Raw genomic sequence first — 19,487 nt, forward strand, 5'->3', positions numbered from 1 at the left:
AGTGTCATTTTCACGGCTCCCGCAAGAAAAGGAGGGAGGAGGAGGAGGCGGCGGAGGAGCAAGAATGAATCCAAAGAAGTGACAGTTGTGTAGGAAATATGTATCTTTCTTAAATTCCCAAAATGGACTCCTGTGTTTGTGTGAAGAGTTTGCGTATTACTTGCCTTATGCCTAAATCTGTTTCCACGTCAGTGTGGGGACTCGCCTTCTGTATGTGGATAAAAGAAAATCCCTATGACGTAAACAGTTTAATTTAATGCTGAAGATCTGGTCAAAGGGTTCTGGTAATGTTCAAGTTGAGTGATTCTTAAACTTCAGAAGCTCCACAAGCCACAAAGTTCACACCCAGCAGCCAAAAATCATTAACAATTCAATTATAATAAAAAATTACATTATCATTATATCACTGAACCTAGCTTCTCTTCATGTTTTTCTCCAGGTCATCCATGCCTGCAGCGACTCCATGTTCCACCAGTTAGTCTTGAGAAACCATTGGGTAAGGTCCAGTGTGTAAAGATGGTAAAAGTCCAGGAATTCAATGTTAGTCATTAAACTTCCGAGTCTGTGCGTGTGTATGTGTGCGCGCGCGCATGCACATGGAAGAGAGAGCTAGGGAAATGGGGGAAGAAGTGGGGTGACTAGATCCACTTTAAAGTCCATTTCAATTCATAATTATTATGAATTATTAACTCCGAGCTCGTGGCAGACAAAAGATTTTCTACCAAACACGTTCACACATTTTTTTCACTGGTGATAACTACTTTTCAGTAAGGTTTACCCGAAGAGTGAAAATACGCACAATGTTTAAGCGCTCAACAATAACACTAATAATCTAAAAAGAAAACATCGAAATAGTCTCAGTGTAGTCACATGTCATTGTTTCCTCAGCCTGAGGTTCAATCACAACATAATCCGCGCATCGCAGTTTACGGCCGGTAGGGTGGGATTTTCGTTCCCATGGTTGTGATGACAGAACAGATGGTGAGGCTGCTTGTTTGGGCACCAGAGTCGGTGTCAGAGGCTTTTCTGTCCAGCTGACCTGTACAGGGCAGCTGCTCTCTGGAAGCTGCGCGCTGCTGCTTTTCACTGCTGAAGTATCGCCTGTCGCCGTGTCTCAAACACCAGTTGGAGTAGAAGGGGAGCGAAAAGCCGGGGTACGGGGTGCTTTGCTACAAAATCTCTTCGTTCGGGTTCACATCTGTATTCGAAAACATAGTTTGCGTCGCTCAGTCACCTTCCTGGAGTGGCGGATGCTGCATGGGTCACATACAGTAGCCTGCAGCATTCTTTGGTACGGAGGATTCGGCGCTTCGTAGGTGAGAGCAAAACGCCTGTTTATTTTATGCATGTGCTGATGTTTTTCGGTGCATGCCCATAGAACAGCTCGGGCGATTTTCTTAATTTCTGACTTGTATGACGGCATTAATATTTTAATCCGTTTCAGAACGATACAGATGAAGTCATCATTTTGCAGTTCTTAAAAAGATTTGAGAGCTGCACTGTTCAACAAAGATCCAATGTGACAATAATGGATTCTCGTTAAGAGACAAGACTGATTTGATTGCCCGAACAAACGGAAATATAGATTATTCAATAATAGTAATATTAAAAAAATAAATAAAATAATAATAATATTAAGGTTTATCGATGTTTGGACGTTATCATTCTGCGGTGTGTGCTCAGTCAGTCTTATCAATAAAATGCTTTTTTTGCTGTGATTTTTCGAGGAGATTGCGCTCTGCAGTCAGTCTCTACAGGGCATATCTTCATTATGAGCCGTTCCAAGTCTAGACAATCATCAATGTGTGACGTTAGGACGCAGGAAAACAAAGAAAACATGAACCAAACCTGGTGTTAAAAATGGCTTTAAGTGAAATTATTTCTGTTTTAATTGTTATAGTTTTCTCCATAAAAGATCTAAATACATCTCTACATGGATGTTGTTAAACGCGCAGTATTGCAGACTTTCCACTGTAGTTGGTTGAACTAACAATGTAGTGTAACATTTAACATTTACACATACTTACCCGGTGCAGTGCAGAGTGCACTGGGGCAGCTGAGTAGTATTCACCTCTCTCTCCACACACACACACACACACACACACACACACACACACACACACACACATATATATATATATATATATATATATATATATATATATATATATACATACACACACACACATATTTATATATGTGCATGCCAAATAAGGGTGAGGAAATGAATCCTTAGGAAGTGTGTGAAATTATGACAAGGAGAGGAAAGGAGACAACAGACAACCCTGTGTTTCTACTAAAAAGAAAGCGGGGGGGGGGGGGGGGGGGGGGGGGTCTGCATTGTTCAGGTCACCTTTGTCAAGTTGGCTCTGTTGTTTCAGCTGCTGCACTACAGAGCACCTGTTACTGAGGTCACTAATGCGGCACCAAGGGTTGAGGATCATAACTGTTTATTACAAACGTCTGGTTGAGTTTTGTCATCTTGTTTACACAGACAAAAAGATTGTGCATGATTTGCACACTGCCAATCTTCCAGCAAATGCAAGCACACAACTTTGTGTAGTCGCCCAACGAGCCAGTGATATGAAAGCTGTGGATCCCCCCCCCGAATCTTAGCATCAACAATGCACAGTGACGTATCTCCTCAGCTGGTAACAGGGAGTGTGAGAAAATACCGACACAAAGACACGACTTGGTGTGTCTGTGCGCCATTGTGCGCCATAGGGCTACCGCTGCAGCATGTTCTGGAGCTGCAGTTCCCACAGTGGTGGAGGGGAGTTGCGGGTGTCAACAGCTTGACCTTATTCCTTTGAGAGTGTGATGTGAATTCAAACATGGGAACGCAATGAGCCATTAAAGGTCTTGTCGTTTTGTTGTGACTGAATGAGTGTTTTTATTTTATTTCATTATCAGTATATGTTTTTTCACACTCTACATAGTACTTTAAAAAGCCTTTTTAAAATAAAATATGATGCTCGGTCAATTTAAAGATTAAGTATGTCATTAAAAACAAACTAAAACACTGAAAATGTAGGTAAAAATAAGAAATAGTAAATGAACTAAGTTTGTGAAGACTTATTGTCCATTCGATGCAAACCACATTCATTCACAACATTTTTATTGTACACATGCAGTCTTCACTGTCCCTTCCCACATGTAAACTCACACATAATAAAGAAGCACATTTCCTAAAATTCCACTCAAAAGAATTAATATTGGCACGATTTCTTTGCTCTGTGCAGTAGGTCAATTTAAACAGAGAAAGTTAATTTCCCTTGACCTCTGAGTCTTTCCAAATAGGGATTCCCCAGAGATTAGAGACCTTGGCATGTCACTATGATTAATCGATACTCCAATGACAACATATTGGCTTTTCACACACGCTGCAACTTTAAGGAGAGCTGAGGTGGAGAGGGAGAGTGTGGACAAAAAAAAGGGACAGAAAAAAAAATAAAGCCAAAGAAGAAAAATTGTGTCAAGATCCATCTCTGTTCCACAGGGAAATAAGCCTCCTGTATGGATTTGCGGTAAATGGAAATACAGAGACAATTTGCTGCTCTGCGACTTTTAACCTTCAGTGGATTCTGAAGAAATCATGCAGCGTACTTTTCCGTGATTCCATACATACTATTCGATTTTGTCATTGCTCCTTGAGTCCTGTGGCGTTTTCAGCTCCTCCTGTAGTCTTCGAGCTCTCCACCTTCTCTCTCTTTGCGCTCTGTCTTTTTCCTGACTGGTTGGACATGCATCCCTCTCAGCTACACCTCTGCAATCAGCAGCTGCACCAAAGCCCTCTGTGATGTGAAGTGAGACACTTGCATACTAATGGAGCAGAAACAGGATGTCTCTCAGGCAGGCCAGCACAGTGAGGACATGAAGAAAACATCAGGCGGCATTGCTTAGGTTTCAGTGCCACATTACAGCTCTGGATTGATGCTGTTTGTCATGGCAAACTCGAAGCATTAGTAAATGAATAAGTGTCTTATTATAATATAGCGTATGGTGATGCATGTGCAAAGTATAGTTTTATTTATTGGTTCCTCTGCGAGGGCAGTGTTTTCCTTGCACATATGGTTGGCTGTTTAATCATACCAGTGGGTTTCTATTGCACCAGCCCAAGTTTTTACTGGCATATTTCATTCGCTGCCTGATAGCACTAATAGCTGTCTTCTCATATCTTTGGTTATGGAACAAATGCCGGTGGCATAGCCGTTGCCATGGTGATGGGATGTCTGTGAGCCTGTTGTGTGGCTGCTGATACAGAAACACTGCTCACATTTTGCACCCGGTGAAACGGGCCCCAGAAACAGATGGGTGAAAGAATTGCCTCCTGTGAAAAATGATGTGGTGCGCTATCAAGTGAGGTCCCTCCTGGCTGTGCCAGGGGCATATGGTGAAATATAATATTAGCGGCAATTCTTAGAAGGGCGTAAAATCAAATGAACTGAAATTACTCATAAAACAACACAAGTGTCATGATTTTTATTCAATCAAAGTGTTTTCAAATCACCTCTTTAATGTCTGTGATTGAAAACAATGACTGCCAGGTGCACCCATAAAGACTTGCACGCCGCAGATCTAAAGAGAAATGATCTTGCATCTGATTGCAGGTTTGTTTTCCTTCAGGGGCTCTCATTATCTCGCCACTTGTATTGTCCAAAGAAAATGTCTTATAAATAGATTTATGGAGCCTTAACATAGAACAGACAAACTTCGTTATGTGCCGCAATTACATCCTGCTGTCATGCTTCGGACCCTCAGGGCCAATGAACCTCTGAAGGTTCAGCTGAACCAAGTGCAGACCAATTGTAGATTCCGTGCAGCAATTGTAGATGGTTGTTGACGCATTTTATATATATAATGTGAACTTGGATTAAAACCTCATAACTACTGGGTGTGCTGTGAGAGTAAATCCCTCAGCTTGAGCCTTCAGTTTAGACAGTCAGCTGGATAATGCCGAGCTACTGAAGGATTTTTCTTCCTCCTTCTAGTGTTCTGAGTATGCATGCATGTAAAAATCAGCAAGTCAAATAAGAATAGGCAAGAACGGGTATGTGTCGGGGGATGTGTTGCGATGGGACGAAAAATGTATTTTGTGTGAAAGTGTAGATCCAAATGTAAGAAGAAATATGTTTCATACAATATCTGTGCTCTCTGCTGCCACAGCCGAGTGATTAGCAATAGATTTTCAGCATAAAGGTGCTCGTACCCAAGAGGTGCAGCCCTGCTGTGGCAGTGAGTGTATTATATTATATCTCAAACCGAATCTCTGCTGCATCCCTGAGAGCAGTGAAAACAAAAGTTCATAAAGTTGTCCACCACCCACCCTCTTGTTGATATGATCTGGTAGGACTTTACAAGTCCTCTGTTGCAGTTTAAATTGTGAGACTGAAGTGTGTTGCCCACTACAGAATATATAGTTATCATGAGGAAGTTGTACGTGGAGCTTCTCAGTTACAGAAGCAGTCTATAAGACTGCACAGAACACACAAGCTGTGTAGAAAACTGTAAGAATGTGCATTAAAGGCCATAACACTCTGACACAATGTATGCAAAAAAAGCGATGGACATAGATTAAAGTTATCCTTCAAACACGTTAGTAAGAGTAGCAGTGAGCAGGGGGTCAGAGCAGCAGGCTGCATGGCTTAGCACTGGACCAGCAAAGGCTCGATGTTATGAACAGGTGGGAAGCCATTCCAATCACTTCAGCAGAACTGGTCCGTGGCCAACAATATGTGTGTGTGTGGGTTGAGAGAGAGTGTACGTGTAAATTTGTGTACTGCAATCATTATGAAGCAAACTACCAGTGAAAAAGAGCATATGTGCCCAACAAAACTTCCCAGGGTCAATAAGGTCAACACGTACACACAGCAAGACATAGGTGGGGACCGGATGCTGACTCCCACAGTGTTGCCAGGCTGCCAGAAACCTAGTGGCAGGTGTCTGAGTTTTATGGCCTCAGCATGAAAACAAACATCACTCCTCCTGTCTTCTCCAATTTAATACCCGAGCAACGCAACACATGGAGCAAGAGAGAGAGGACAGATAAATGTGTTATCGAGGAGATTTCTACATATATTTATAGGCAAGTAATTAAAATGAAGAACATATGACTGGATTATTTAAATGATGGATGATTAAAAGCAGAAGGAGAAGCCACATGTTCAGAGTTTTCTAATCAGGATCTATGAATAGTAGGCACACGTTCCTGCTGCCTCACTTTAGTCACACTGAGAGAATCATTAGATCGGATAGTGTGTGACCAGGTCACTGCAGAGATCAGCCACCTGATCCAAGGTAGCATATGAATTCTTTTGAGAAACTGGGGTGAGCGCTGAAGCTTTAATGCTTAAACTTTCTGTGGTATATTTCCTCTATTTGACTGAATTTGCCTTTTTTTTGTATGTGCAGTTCCTCTCCTCTGCTGCATTTCAATTTCTAGAAACAACTTATTTCTCGACATGGCACAGGCTTTTATTCTGTATCTGTCAAGCAGTTTTTACATTATGGTGTATGCGATGTTAAGGGAAAAACAGCGAGAATCTGTCAACACATCGCAAAGCGTGAACAGACACCATATGAAAGGTGAGGGAAAACAATCTGTATCTATTTTATGTTAATATCTGAGGAACCTGCTACTTACGATCTGAAATAAATGTTACCCATCTCGCACACACACACACACACACACGCACACGCATGCACAAACTCAACCTCAGTATGTGAGGATCAAAACAAGCGTTAGTGTTAGTCACACTGGAAGCTGAAACTGCAGTTGTTTGTTTTAGTGAAAGAAAGCCAAGAGCCTCTTTTGCTTTCCCATTTCTCTGTCTTCTATTATAGGAATAAATGGAGATTTCCTTTCAGTTGTTTAGGATGCGTACCGACACATAGACACAAACACAACCTCACATACAGACAAGATACCGTGTCTGCACGTGCAAAACTAGCTAAAAGAAGAATGTTATTTTTCTAGTTTGTAACAGTATAGAGGAATTCTTTTTATTTGTTCAAAGAAACTGACAGCAGTTCCTCATTCTCAACACTCATATTGCTTGTCTGTGCCGGTCATTCTTAGTAATATTTGTCAGACTGGGTGACATCAGACTGTAGAACAAAAGCAAAAAAGCATAAAATCTTAAAAATGCGCTGGTGGCTCAGGATGACAGTCAGCTCATCTTAATCTCAACAAACCTGGACGTGCACAGTTATACAGCGGGCCCACAGCTCAAACTTTTTTTGTGACTGCCTACCATGGGTCTTTATCATAAGCAGTGAGTGATTAACAGTGAAGAGCACTCACTCCCAGTATATTAAGCCTGTTGTGTAATGGGCTCACAGCCAGAGTTGCCGGCTGCTCCCACCCTGCTCGCTCGTTGAAGAGGATAACTGAAACTAAGCTGGTATGCAGATAATCTAACCAAACCAGAGAGAGAGCGAGAGAAAACATTTTCATAATCTCCAAGGAGACAGATACATCAAGGAGGCACAGGCAAAAACAAACCTATCATCCTACGTGCTGAAAAGTGTAGTGCTCAGTCTAAAAATGTTGCCTCTTTCTCCCTGTTAGTTAACCTGCTTGGGTAAAATGGCAGTTTTAGTGAAGGAGGAGCAAGATTTTAAATACGTTGCAATGCCTTGTGATTTCATTGCTGTAACACTAAAGCTTTACATGTAAATAAAGAGTGCCTCGCTCAAGAGCAAATTTCAAGCAGTCCTTTGGGATGACTTGTTTCAGCTGAAGTTCATTTCAAGATCTCAAATTAATTAAACACACTTCTGCTTGTTATCAGTTATGTCTGGATGTGTGAGCTACAATTTAAAATGATGATAAATTCCTATGTGACTCAAGGGGAACCACATGAATTTGACAGATTCTTTCTGCCCTGTTAGACACATCATTTTAAATATCCCTAAACATCTGTGAGGTGCTGGTATGGAAATGTGACGTGTCTCATTTTTTTCCATCATCTTGAAATTAATAATGAACTCATTACTTTCTCACTTCATTCTGTTATGCCGTTTTTCAATTCCCCCCCCCCCAGTTACTTATATCCCTTAACAGCTGCTTTACTCTTTTTCTTTTTCAGGTCAAAACCTCAAGTTGAAGTTTGGATCTAATGCCTGTCCTGCCTGTCTTTTGCAAACTCCGTCCTCTTGGTTAGAAATCACTATTCTCAACCTACAGCAGCTAGCTACAAAGGAGACTAATGCTTATTAACCGTACCCTTATATCCTCCTCCCAAACGCTGCCTCTCATTTAAGCCTTTTGTGAGCAGGGAGAGGAGACAACATGGCGCTCAGCTGTCAGCCTTGGCCTCCTCTAATCTGGTTGTGCATAGGATTGCTTCTTTGCTTTCTGTCACCGGCACACGGCAAAGATTGCCCTCATTTGTGTGTTTGCGAGATCCGCCCTTGGTTCACCCCTCAGTCAACCTACAAGGAGGCAACTACAGTGGATTGCAATGATTTAAGGCTAACACACATCCCTACCAACCTGTCAGTGGATACCCAAGTGTTACTGCTCCAAAGCAACGCCATCTCTCGTACCAGCGGAGAGCTGGAGGTACTGTTTAACTTGACGGAGCTAGATTTATCCCAAAACAACTTTAGCACTGTGGAAGCTGTCGGCCTCACAAGCATGAACCACCTGACCACCCTGCATCTAGAGGAGAACCAGATCACGCAGCTGCCAGACCACTGCCTGCAAAACCTCTCCAACCTTCAGGAGCTCTACATCAACCACAACCAGATAAGCTCCATCTCCCCTCGAGCATTTGCAGGACTGCACAGTCTGCTGCGCCTCCACCTTAACTCCAACAGGCTCCATGTCATAGATAGCCGCTGGTTTGAAGAAACACCCAATCTTGAGATTCTCATGATTGGGGAGAATCCAGTTATTGGCCTCCTAGACATGAACTTCAAGCCCCTAGTAAGGCTGAGAAGTCTGGTTCTGGCTGGAATGGATCTCACTGATGTTCCACCCGATGCATTTGTAGGTTTAGATAATTTGGAGAGCATTTCTTTCTATGACAACAAATTGGTCAGTATCCCCCAACTGGCCCTTCAGAAAGTTCCCAATCTCAAGTTCTTGGATTTAAACAAGAATCCAGTCCAGAAAATTCAAGAAGGAGACTTCAGAAACATGCTACGTCTGAAGGAGCTGGGCATCAACAACATGATGGAGTTAGTGTCTATTGACCGTTATGCTATGGACAACCTCCCAGAACTGACTAAACTAGAGGCAACCAACAACCCGAAGCTGTCTTATATCCACAGGTTTGCATTCAGGGATATGCCATCCCTTGAGAGTCTGATGCTTAATAATAATGCTCTTACTGCCCTTTACAAGCAAACTGTGGATGTGTTGCCAAATCTGCGGGAGATCAGTCTCCACAGCAACCCATTGCGGTGTGATTGTGTCATACAGTGGATGAGTTCCAACAGGACCACGGTGCGCTTCATGGAGCCCTTGACTATGCTGTGCACCTCCCCACCAGAATTTAGAGGTCAACGAGTCAGAGAGTTCAGGCTGCTGGAGTCAACGGAGCAGTGTCTTCCCCTTATATCCCATGAAACCTTTCCCAGCCACTTGAATCTAGAGCTGGGCATGAGCGTGAGCCTGGACTGCCGGGCAATGGCTGAACCAAATCCAGATATATACTGGGTGACTCCTCTTGGAAACAAAATCACAATGGACACTGTGTCAGAGCGCTATCACTTGAGCAGCGAGGGCACCCTGCGGCTTTCTCACGTGCAGGTGCAAGATTCTGGTCGTTACACCTGCGTGGCCCAGAACACTGAAGGGGCCGACACACGGGTCGCCACCATCCGCATAAATGGAACCCTGCTCGACAGCGCTCAGGTGATGAAGATTTATGTCAAGCAGACGGAGTCACACTCCATCTTGGTGTCCTGGAAAGTCAACTCTAATGTCATGTCCTCGAACCTGAAGTGGGCTTCGGCCACCATGAAGATTGACAATCCACACATCACCTACACAGCCCGTGTCCCTGTAGATGTCCACGAGTACAACCTCACGCACCTTCAACCTGCCACCGAGTACGAGGTATGCCTCACTGTCTCCAACATCCACCTGCAGACACACAAGTCTTGCGTTAATGTGACAACACGTAGCGCTACCTTTGCCCTGGACCTGACAGACCAGCACCCAAGCGCAGCTGTGCTAGCTGTCATGTCAACCATGTTGCTCTTCCTCAGTCTGGCCACTGTGGGCATCTACATGGCCCGAAGATGGAAGAGGAAAAATTACCACCACTCCTTGAAGAAATACATGCTGAAGACATCCTCCATTCCACTTAACGAGCTCTACCCTCCACTCATTAACTTATGGGAGGCTGACGGTGAGAAGGACAAAGATGGGAGCACAGAGGGAAAACCCTCTCCTGTTGACACCACACGCAGTTATTACATGTGGTGAGGATTCACTGAGGATTTATTGTCTCCAGCAGCACAACGACACACTTTTGCCATTTTGGGGCAAAAGTTGACTAAAGTTGCAATTTTTTTGTATTCTCAGCTTTGCTAATAAGAGGCAGAGTGATCAAGTGCAGGATTTTTATTAGTATAGCGTATCGCCTTTGTTTGATTCTTTCTAACGTTCTGGACTTTCCAAGATGGCAGCTGTAGTTAGCCTCCAGGTTGTCTTAGTTGCTCTGCTCTGTTTCTGTGGTACATTTTTGACTCACTTATTTTTGGGAAGCTTCTACAGCAGCAGGGTCGATGAACTTCTTCCAGCATTACTAGAAATGTTTCTTTCTCGGTTTTGTAAAACAGTTAATCTGTTGCGCACTGATAGATAAAGGAGTTTGTACAAACTTCGAAGCTGACAATGGGGTTTAGACTTGTTAAACTGTCTACTGAATGTTAGCAATTGTGCAGTAATGTTGTATCAACTATATCTTTGAACTTTCTCATTTACAGCGCAAGATATTAGGATTTTAGTTTGCAGATAAATGTGATGTTAAATGCTAGAAATGCAAATGTTTGATAAGTACCTTTTGACTTCTTTTTCCTTAAGGTGCACTAGAAGCCTTTTGACTTTTTGTTCATTCTTTTATTTGGCTAGACATTTGTTGGCTGCTTAGTTTATTATTTTCACATGCAACATGTATACTAAACACGTTAAAATAAATAACATTTTGATTCTTTTACAGAACTTTGGGAGTTTTCTGTGACTCTTTGGCATTAGAATTGCATCTGTTCGCTTTAGATTAACAGTGTTAGTGGTTGATGACACATGCTGTATTTAGGCTCTGAATCTCATGTCTTAATAAATGGTACTGTAAGCTCTCAGTTCCACAGATAGACGTGAATGTGTGCTGCCCTCTGGTGGATGCTACATATTAAAACTAATCATGTTTAATATGGCTGTTTATCAAAGCTTTTACTTTCAGTACATAACTAATACAACATACAAAAAAGAGGAAATACTGCTTTATTACAACAACTTTATAATGGAAATATATGAAACAGTGATTTTGAGCAAAAAAAGTACAAGTTTCTATAATGATTTTACAGCAAAGTCATTTTCTGTACATTAAGATTTACTTTCAGCACAACCAGCTTTTAGCTGATAATGGCAACAATAAAAAAAAAACCACACTAATCTGTTCCAGTGAAAGGTACAGTAACTTGAATTATTAATATTTTTCCCACCAGTGCTCAAAGGTGGCCAGAGAAAGCTTTTCCATTCATTTCTTATGAAAACATCTGAAAAACTATAAAAAGTGAGAATACTGTGAACATATATCATAGTAGAGAAGATTTACTGTCCATCATATTCAGATGTTTGGCAATGAGATCACAGATCACAGGTTGCATGTCCTTCCTGCATAGTCAACAACAGGTTTAGGCAGCAGCTTCAGTAAAAGTGTGTTTAAGACAAGCAGGTGAGATTATCGTTTCTCCTGAGAAACACAGCGGAAACCAAGATTAGAAGCTGAGCTGTCCGGTGTATTTTGGCTTCTTGCTGCACAGCGATACCTGTAACAGTAAGACTGAAAAAGGGGGGGAACGGGGGGGAAATGTACTGTGAATGAACTGAATAATGTCAGTAACAGACACTGCTTTGTGATATTTTACTGTTTGATAGTCAAGACTACTGATATTAATCTTGTAGAAAGCCTGCTTATGCACAGTCTCCAATCACTGACCTCTCGGGTCCCTCACATGTGTAACTATAATGTGAAACAAGAAGAAAACTGTGGCCAGTCAACATGTGACAAGGCTGTCACTAGCATCAAAAGCCCCATGAACCAGAAAGGAAAGAATGAATACATCTATCCCTTTGTTATCCCACAGGTGGAGAGTAACAGAGAGCAGAGAGCTACCCTACTTCCTCTTAGAAATGCTAATATCAGTTGTCTGGATTCAGTGTTTCCAACAATAACATGGTTTCTCCAACAGCCAGAACCGCTTTACTTTCACTGATCACTTTATTCCAAAAAATCCCACAAAATCCCAGTGAGTGAGGCCCTTGGTATATTAAACAAATAAATAATTAACCACGTTTTAAATTTCAGATTTAAAAAACTGGATGTTTAACATAATTTTTTTCATACCCTGTGGCACATGTATGACCCTCCCTTCTTCACTTTATCTTTGCCTGAGGGAGGCCCCATCTGAAAGAGAGCAATGGTAGATAATAATTACAGAAAAAGAAAAAATCAACACCCACGACAATTACAAAAGCCTGAATGTAATCTGCCATTACTGGGTTGCGTTGCGGGTCCGTGGTGTGATGCACAGTCCACCAGTCTGCTGTCCATTCCCATGCATTCCCCACCATGTCGTACAGACCAAAAGCATTGGGAGGAAAGGACATCACCTGTAGGGTATAAGGGCACTACTGTCACTTTACTGCAATGTTTTTAAAAATACATTATTGTTAATATTATCATTTCTAATTTCTAAATTCTACACTAATTCTAAAAGTAGTCTAATCTATCTATCTAAAGGATATTTAAGCCCTGTGGCTTGAAGAACTATTGTGCATGAATATTTGTGTCTTTCAATGGTACACACAGTATATTATGGTAATTAGAACACGCTAATGCTACAGTATTATTTGGCCTGTTAGTGCTGCTGACAAACTGATATCCTTAATCACAGTGAGAAAATAAAATGAATAAATACATAAATAATAAAAACTATATCAACTTTTGTGAACATAAATTAGACATGAAATACCAATGATATGATACTATTATGAGGCGCTATAGGTTTTAAATGCATAAAACGGGTCATTTTAGCCCCTTGCCAAGTAGTTTCTAGAAAACATGATGACACTATAATATCTGATATAGATAAGAATCTTTAAACTTATTTTGGTTGCTTAACTCCTCCCAGTATAGAAGGAGTTTGTAGACAAAGGAACAAACACAGAGATTTTCTTTTATAGTAAGATACTGTTCATTGTTGTTAAAATAACTTGCAAAAAAGATGACTGCAGAAAATTGTATATTTACACATGCACAGATTTTTAAGTTACGTAAACAAAAAAAGTGTCAAGTTAGTGAAGCTGAGGGTTGACTTTACAGGTTTGATGGGTTCAGTGACATTCTTGGAAAAAAGACTGGGCATTTACATGGTAGATGGAAACTGAAAAGCTTTGTTATCTTAATGCAGAAAGCAGAATGTTGAAACACAAATCAAACCTCTAAACCCGCTGGACAACTAAAGGGATTTCTTAACTGAGCTCAAGTTCCCCTATTACTTCAACATCAGTGACTGCCTTTTACCCTAACAAGGTGACATAATGCAGATTAGAATATCATTTTACATCAACACCGTATACTCTTAAAGATTTCACACAGAAATCGGATATTCAGGATTCATACTAGAATTGGAACTATGAAGTTGCCTCTGTGAAGAAAGACTGGATTTATGTTGTCTTTTTGTAATCTATGTAATCTCTCAAGGCTGCAAGCTTCTTTTGTGACTTCATCGAGCTTTGGAATGCGTAATTATGTCTAGTATTTTCCTGGGCCAAACTTTTTCTGACTAAACCTGAAATATGAGATCCCTCAACACACCCATAATTATGGCATTTCTTCATTCTTGCTTGTGTCTCTTACCGGTGAAGTTTTGATATACCCATCTTCTCCAGAGTTGTGTGTGGGGAAGTCTCCCTGCCAGAGGTTAGCAAAGTGTTGTCCTTTAGGGTTCAACTTGTTTCCCCATGGATAAAGTCTAAATGTAGGCGTGGTATACCAGGAAAGTAATCTGAGACATATTTCATGTAGGAAATGCACATTTTCAAACATCTTTCACAGAAAAGTTCCTTTTGCATTTGTGCTTATGAATCTTCTGCTCACTTTGGTCATACGTTGTTATTATTCCCATTTTTGAATGCACATTTCAGACTAGAGGTTTGTTAGTATTTCCCCCTCTTATAAACTGTGTGTTAAGCAACTGTAACAAAGCAGTTTCCCTACATGGATCAATAATGTGTTTTCTGATTATGATGCATCATCATCATCATCAGTTAACATCTTACCTGTCTTTCAGGCCACCCCTGCAGGCATACTCCCACTCTGCTTCTGTAGGGAGTCTCTTGTTAGCCCAGGAGCAGTAGGCAACAGCATCTATCCACGAGACATGCAAAACAGGATGATGGAGCCTAAAAAACACAGATTTAAAGTAATTTACCGAGCTCTTATCATCTTTTCATAAATAAAAGAAGAGTGAAGGTTTGATGCTTGATAGGTGTTTTATATAAATGTGGAGCGTATTATTGAAAACATTACGAAGTTTTTAGTAAAAGAGAGTTTTTCTACCTGTCTGTGATGTTGGAGTCTGGGCCCTCAGGGTGCCTCCAGGAGGCTCCTTTGACTGGAAGCCACCAAGGGGCAGCGGCCACCTAACAACAAATGGTAGTAACAGTTGTTACGGACCGCATTATGCTTTTCACACTTTCTTTTCTGTTTTTCTCTTGCAAAGCCCACTGATGTGCAACTCCTCAAACAACAGGCCATTTTCAACACTCTTAAACAGTTGTAGTATAAATCATCACGTCCAGCTAAAGACAAAAACGTGCTCTCTGAAGGTGCTGGGTTAAAACTAAAATGTAATTATTTAAATGAATAAAACATACTGTGCTGCATTTATAAAATGCAATCCCTGTCAAAGGCTGCCTTATTTATTTTAATATGATTTGACTGGAGCAGCTTACAGTTCCCAAGAACAACATTTGTCATGATGCTAATATTGATGCTGTGCTGCTAATTTTTAATATATCTAAAATGTTGAATGTAAATATGTGAGATATATTATATTAAAGTGGTCATTTATACATTTATGACTTTATTTTAGGTTCAGATAGCTATAGAGAAACATGCATGTGCACAATAATTGTTGTAAAGACCCACCTTTTAGCACATCCCAGCCCACCCACTCACTCACTTCACCAGATGCACCTTGTTTAGTTCTCTCACCTTTGATTGGGTGTGGTGCTTGTCCTTAATTGCACTCACCTGTCACACATTATATAAGGACTGCATTCACTTTTGGCTCACTCTTTTATAATAAAATATGTGTAACTTTAATAACAGCATCACACTTTTAGAATAAAGAACTTTGTTGCCAAAATCCAACAAATGTATAACTTTCAAACTGGGACTCTTTGGGAAATAATTAGCAGTAATTAGTGAAGTTATTGTGCCATATGGGTAAATGTGTGGAAGCCTCTAGGTTTGAGGGTCATACAGAAGACTTCTATAGGTAAACCTGTCAAGCTGTAGGTATGTAATGAACACACAGTGAAAACTAGAAACATCAGGAAGCATCAAACAACAATCTCTTGGAAATGTTCTGTCCAAAACCACAAAATCTATCTTTAGCACGCTCCAAAGTTCATCGACTCATGTTGCTGCTGAAGTGTGGTAAAAGTCTTCAGTCCTGTGTGCATAAAAATAAAAATAAAAATACTGGAAGCTGCCAGTGCTACCCCTCCGCCTCCTAGTAAATACACCTAAAACATCAACTTAAAATTTCTACATTACTTCTTTATCAAGTTACTGCATTTACAGACTTGTGTATTCACGCCACCTGCCTGCCCACCTAGCGGGGTGACGACAGTACCCCCATCAACCTTTTACAGCTGACAGGTAAAAACTGTTTAAGGTGACTTTCTGTGAAGGAGGTGCTTTGAGGCTTCTTCCTATTTGGCATGATATTTTTATTTTTTATTTTTGCAAAGCACACGACTGTAGGTGAAACTGTCACATGCCGAAGAACTGGATTATCAAGCCTCTGGGCATTTGATAAACAAATTAGCCACATTTTGTCATGCAGCAAGCTAACATTAGGGTTTTCCATCTGTTGTGGGGACCCTGACATCAAAAATAAAGCCGATCCACTGTGTCCTCAGATTCAGAGCATGCATAAAGACTCCTGTGTTTCCTCTTTTGCTGCCAAAAACAGAAAATTTGGCGTGCTTTTCTTGTGACTGGGACATTTTAGAGTGTGAGAAGTGGCTCAAAAAAGGGTGGACTGCTCATACCTTTGTTTGAGGGCATATAAAATAGCCACAAGGTGGGCATGATGAAAATGTGATATAGAGAACTCAAAGGAGAAAAGCATGGGGTTCAAATGAAACCTTTGACCTAGCTCAGCATCAGTGTTGTTTGTGGGAGAGAAAAACTCCCTTTGGGAACTTTAGCTACATGTACTTATATGAACAAAAAAGCTTTTTTACACATAAACATTTACAGACATCTAAACACAGCATGAAAGCCTGTGAGGTTACATTTATTACAACACTTTATATTTACTGTTGTCTACTAAACATAGTGTGTGAACTTGGACCTCTAGTCCTGCAAGCTACCAATATCTATGTGTAAGCAATAAATAGTTTGTTAGATCGTTGCATAAGTGCAAACTAATGTAGAGCACATCTTTGACTGTGTGCTCGTTTTGTGCAGTGAAATCGAAAGCATGACATGTAGCCTGCACATGTCTTCCTTCAAAGCTACAACTGATGTAGCAGGTAAAAAGTGAGCTGCACAGGTAAGTCGCCTGCTCAGTGGTACACTTACTGCTTGAGTGACTTGGCTTTTCACTGGCTCACTCAAAAGTCCCTCAAAAACAAACGAGTCTCCAAATTTCTCTGCCTAAAAATCAGAAAAGACACAGATTTTATGGGCAAAAAAACAACACCAGGATAATGAAAACCACTCACAGAAAAATATTGTTTTATTTTTTAAATATTTTTTAAAACCTCAGTCACATATCCTGTCGCAAGGACGAAGCTCTGAAACTGTTGGTTAGTGACTTCATGGATGTCTATGTTGAAGGAGTCCACATACACCACTCTCTGGGGGCCCTCACCGTCTGGGGGGATGCCTGGGTTGTCTGTTCCCATCAGGAACTCCCCTCCAGAAATCTGCACCATCTGCACGGAACAAGTACAATTTTTTATTTACATATGCAAACAAACTGTGCTAGAAACTGGAATGTAGATTCAGGATTAATAACTCTTATGAGCTACAAGATCATAACAACCAATAAAGAACACAATAAAACAATGAAGATCTATAATATATCTAGTAAAAATCTAAGTTATTAGCCACCTATAAATAATAGAAATACTAGTAGAAATAAAAAAAATATGACACCAGAGTGCCACAAATGTGCAATATTAAGAGGGTAACTTACAGGAAACAAAGGCTAGGCTGTCAAACTTCCTGCTTCTGCATTCAAGTCATATTTACAGCACATGGTGTTATGGTTTATTTAAACACACAACTAAAATTAGCACATATGTGGACACAATTTTGCAACCCTTGGTTTTGGTGTTAATCGACAGATCTGTGTTGCAGCTGATTGGCTACAAGGCCTTGCTTATGCATGGGAACCTCAGGAGGCCTAATAGTTCCAAGAACGATCAGATTCGACTTTGGTAACAACTTTATGACATTTTGCACGCATAACCTTATCTCCACACTCTCACAAAATAGCGGTGTTTTTTTTTTTTTTTTTCTGTAACGGGAGTCGCAACATACCGGACTTTGTGTTTCCCGCTCATTGTCCTGCACCTGATTCGTCCTGTCATTTGCGTCTTTGGAGTATTTGAGATCAGGATCTGTGGAAGCTGCTTTACCCTCATCCTCGTCCAAGGGATCCACAGTTGGAGCGTCTCTAGTCAGCTTATCACAACCGCAGCCCGCCGCTCTTTCCGGGCCTGGAGGTTCTGCGCTACATGAACTCTGAAGACACAACACTTTGCTCACACATCCAAATATGAACAATAAGGTGAAATAACGCAACATTTTGATGGTTTGTTTCCAAGGCATAGCTCAGGGTCCATGCATGATGTTGACACTGTTGCTTCCGTAAAGTCACGTGGTCAGTCAGCTGGCTACAGTGTAACAAAACGTAACCCTTTCCTTCCCGAAGTGAATGTTTGCTGTGGACTAAACTCTGTTAATCCACAAAAACACTGCAAATTCTGATCACGGCTCGCAAATACAGCTACATCCGGGGGTGTATGATGATATTAATACAATCGCTTATCTGAAATACACTTCAATGACTTATTCGCCCAAAATCACACAGATTTTTGACCTTTCTGTTTTGTTTTGTTTTTTTTTACAGAAAAATAGACTTCTTCGTATAAATCTGGGCAGCGCAGTAGCAGGAGTGATAACCCAGCTCAGATTTTCTTAGCGGTAGGATGGGGCGACGTGGACATCATTTCCCAGCTATCAACACTACGGCCGCTTGAGAAGAAGAAGTGGAAGTGAGCCAGGCAGTTCAACCAGCCTGCCTGCCTGCCTCAGTGAGCACAAGCTGCGGGAGCACTGAGAGGCGCGGAAAGGTGTCCGAGCTGTCAAAAAACTGGATTATTACAGTCGCTGACGCCTGGATGTCATCCCCCGGCCCGGAGGAGAGGAGAACCGCAGTCATGTTGTCTTAGCTGGCCCAGAGAAAGCTAAATACCCGAGCACAGCCGAGGTAAAGTTGAGAGCTTAACTTGAGCAGTTTGCCATCATCCTCCTTTCATATGTCTATCTTCTCGCAGCGGAAAGGGGGGAAAAGGATTTAGTTCTCCTTAAATGGTTAAAAAAAACCTCAGAGCTCAAAAGTGGCGCTTTTTAGTGAATAATATTTTTGTTGAAGAGAAGCCCAACAAGATTGTATCACGGTCGGGTGGATCTTACACCGACAATGATTTCGGGCTGCTGTGAAGCAATGTGATAGTGAGCCGCGATTACAATGCTAACGCTGGATGTGCTTTCTCAAGTTTCGCTGGCGCTTCGGTGCTTAGATGAATAAGATCCGAACTTTTGCTGTGTGATCGTTGATCGTTTGGTCGGGCTTGCAACAGACGGCGGTCGGAAAGCTACCAGAATAACTTGTTATGGGGCTTTATCGACCTCAGTGAGAGGCAGTGCTTAAAAAAAGAAAAAAGAAAAACACACAGGCAGATAACCTGAGTGGAGGGGACCTGCATTGCTCTCTAT

The 19,487-nt window shown here is 41.3% G+C and overlaps 3 protein-coding genes across 9 annotated transcripts in view; 2 read left to right on the forward strand and 1 right to left on the reverse strand.

Annotated features, from left to right (window-relative positions):
- Window positions 1-946: 946 nt before the first annotated feature.
- Window positions 947-11,179, forward strand: LOC146574289 (leucine-rich repeat neuronal protein 1-like). Its single transcript, XM_085273838.1, has 2 exons — window positions 947-1,316; window positions 8,091-11,179. Exon 2 carries the CDS (start codon window positions 8,294-8,296, stop codon window positions 10,439-10,441), a length of 2,148 nt encoding a protein of 715 aa, XP_085129964.1. The 5' UTR covers window positions 947-1,316; window positions 8,091-8,293; the 3' UTR covers window positions 10,442-11,179.
- Window positions 11,180-11,442: 263 nt separating this feature from the next.
- Window positions 11,443-19,255, reverse strand: sumf1 (sulfatase modifying factor 1). Its single transcript, XM_085273839.1, has 9 exons — window positions 18,027-19,255; window positions 17,243-17,416; window positions 17,061-17,135; window positions 14,802-14,884; window positions 14,522-14,644; window positions 14,100-14,214; window positions 12,737-12,850; window positions 12,585-12,644; window positions 11,443-12,020 (listed from the first exon to the last, which is right to left on the reverse strand). Exons 1-9 carry the CDS (start codon window positions 18,315-18,317, stop codon window positions 11,919-11,921), a joined length of 1,137 nt encoding a protein of 378 aa, XP_085129965.1. The 5' UTR covers window positions 18,318-19,255; the 3' UTR covers window positions 11,443-11,918.
- Window positions 18,508-19,487, forward strand: part of LOC146574291 (inositol 1,4,5-trisphosphate-gated calcium channel ITPR1) — a 74,973-nt gene continuing 73,993 nt past the window's right edge. For all 7 annotated transcript variants that reach the window (XM_085273830.1, XM_085273831.1, XM_085273834.1 and 4 more), the window contains exon 1: window positions 18,508-18,978. The gene's annotated coding sequence lies outside the window, so the exon portion shown is untranslated. The remainder of the gene's footprint in view (window positions 18,979-19,487) is intronic.

This window comes from Mchenga conophoros, linkage group LG5, assembly GCF_057382185.1.
Source record: "Mchenga conophoros isolate Kocher_MC1m ecotype Shallow Benthic linkage group LG5, M_conophoros_male_GT1.1, whole genome shotgun sequence".
NCBI classification, from domain to species: Eukaryota; Metazoa; Chordata; class Actinopteri; order Cichliformes; family Cichlidae; genus Mchenga; species Mchenga conophoros.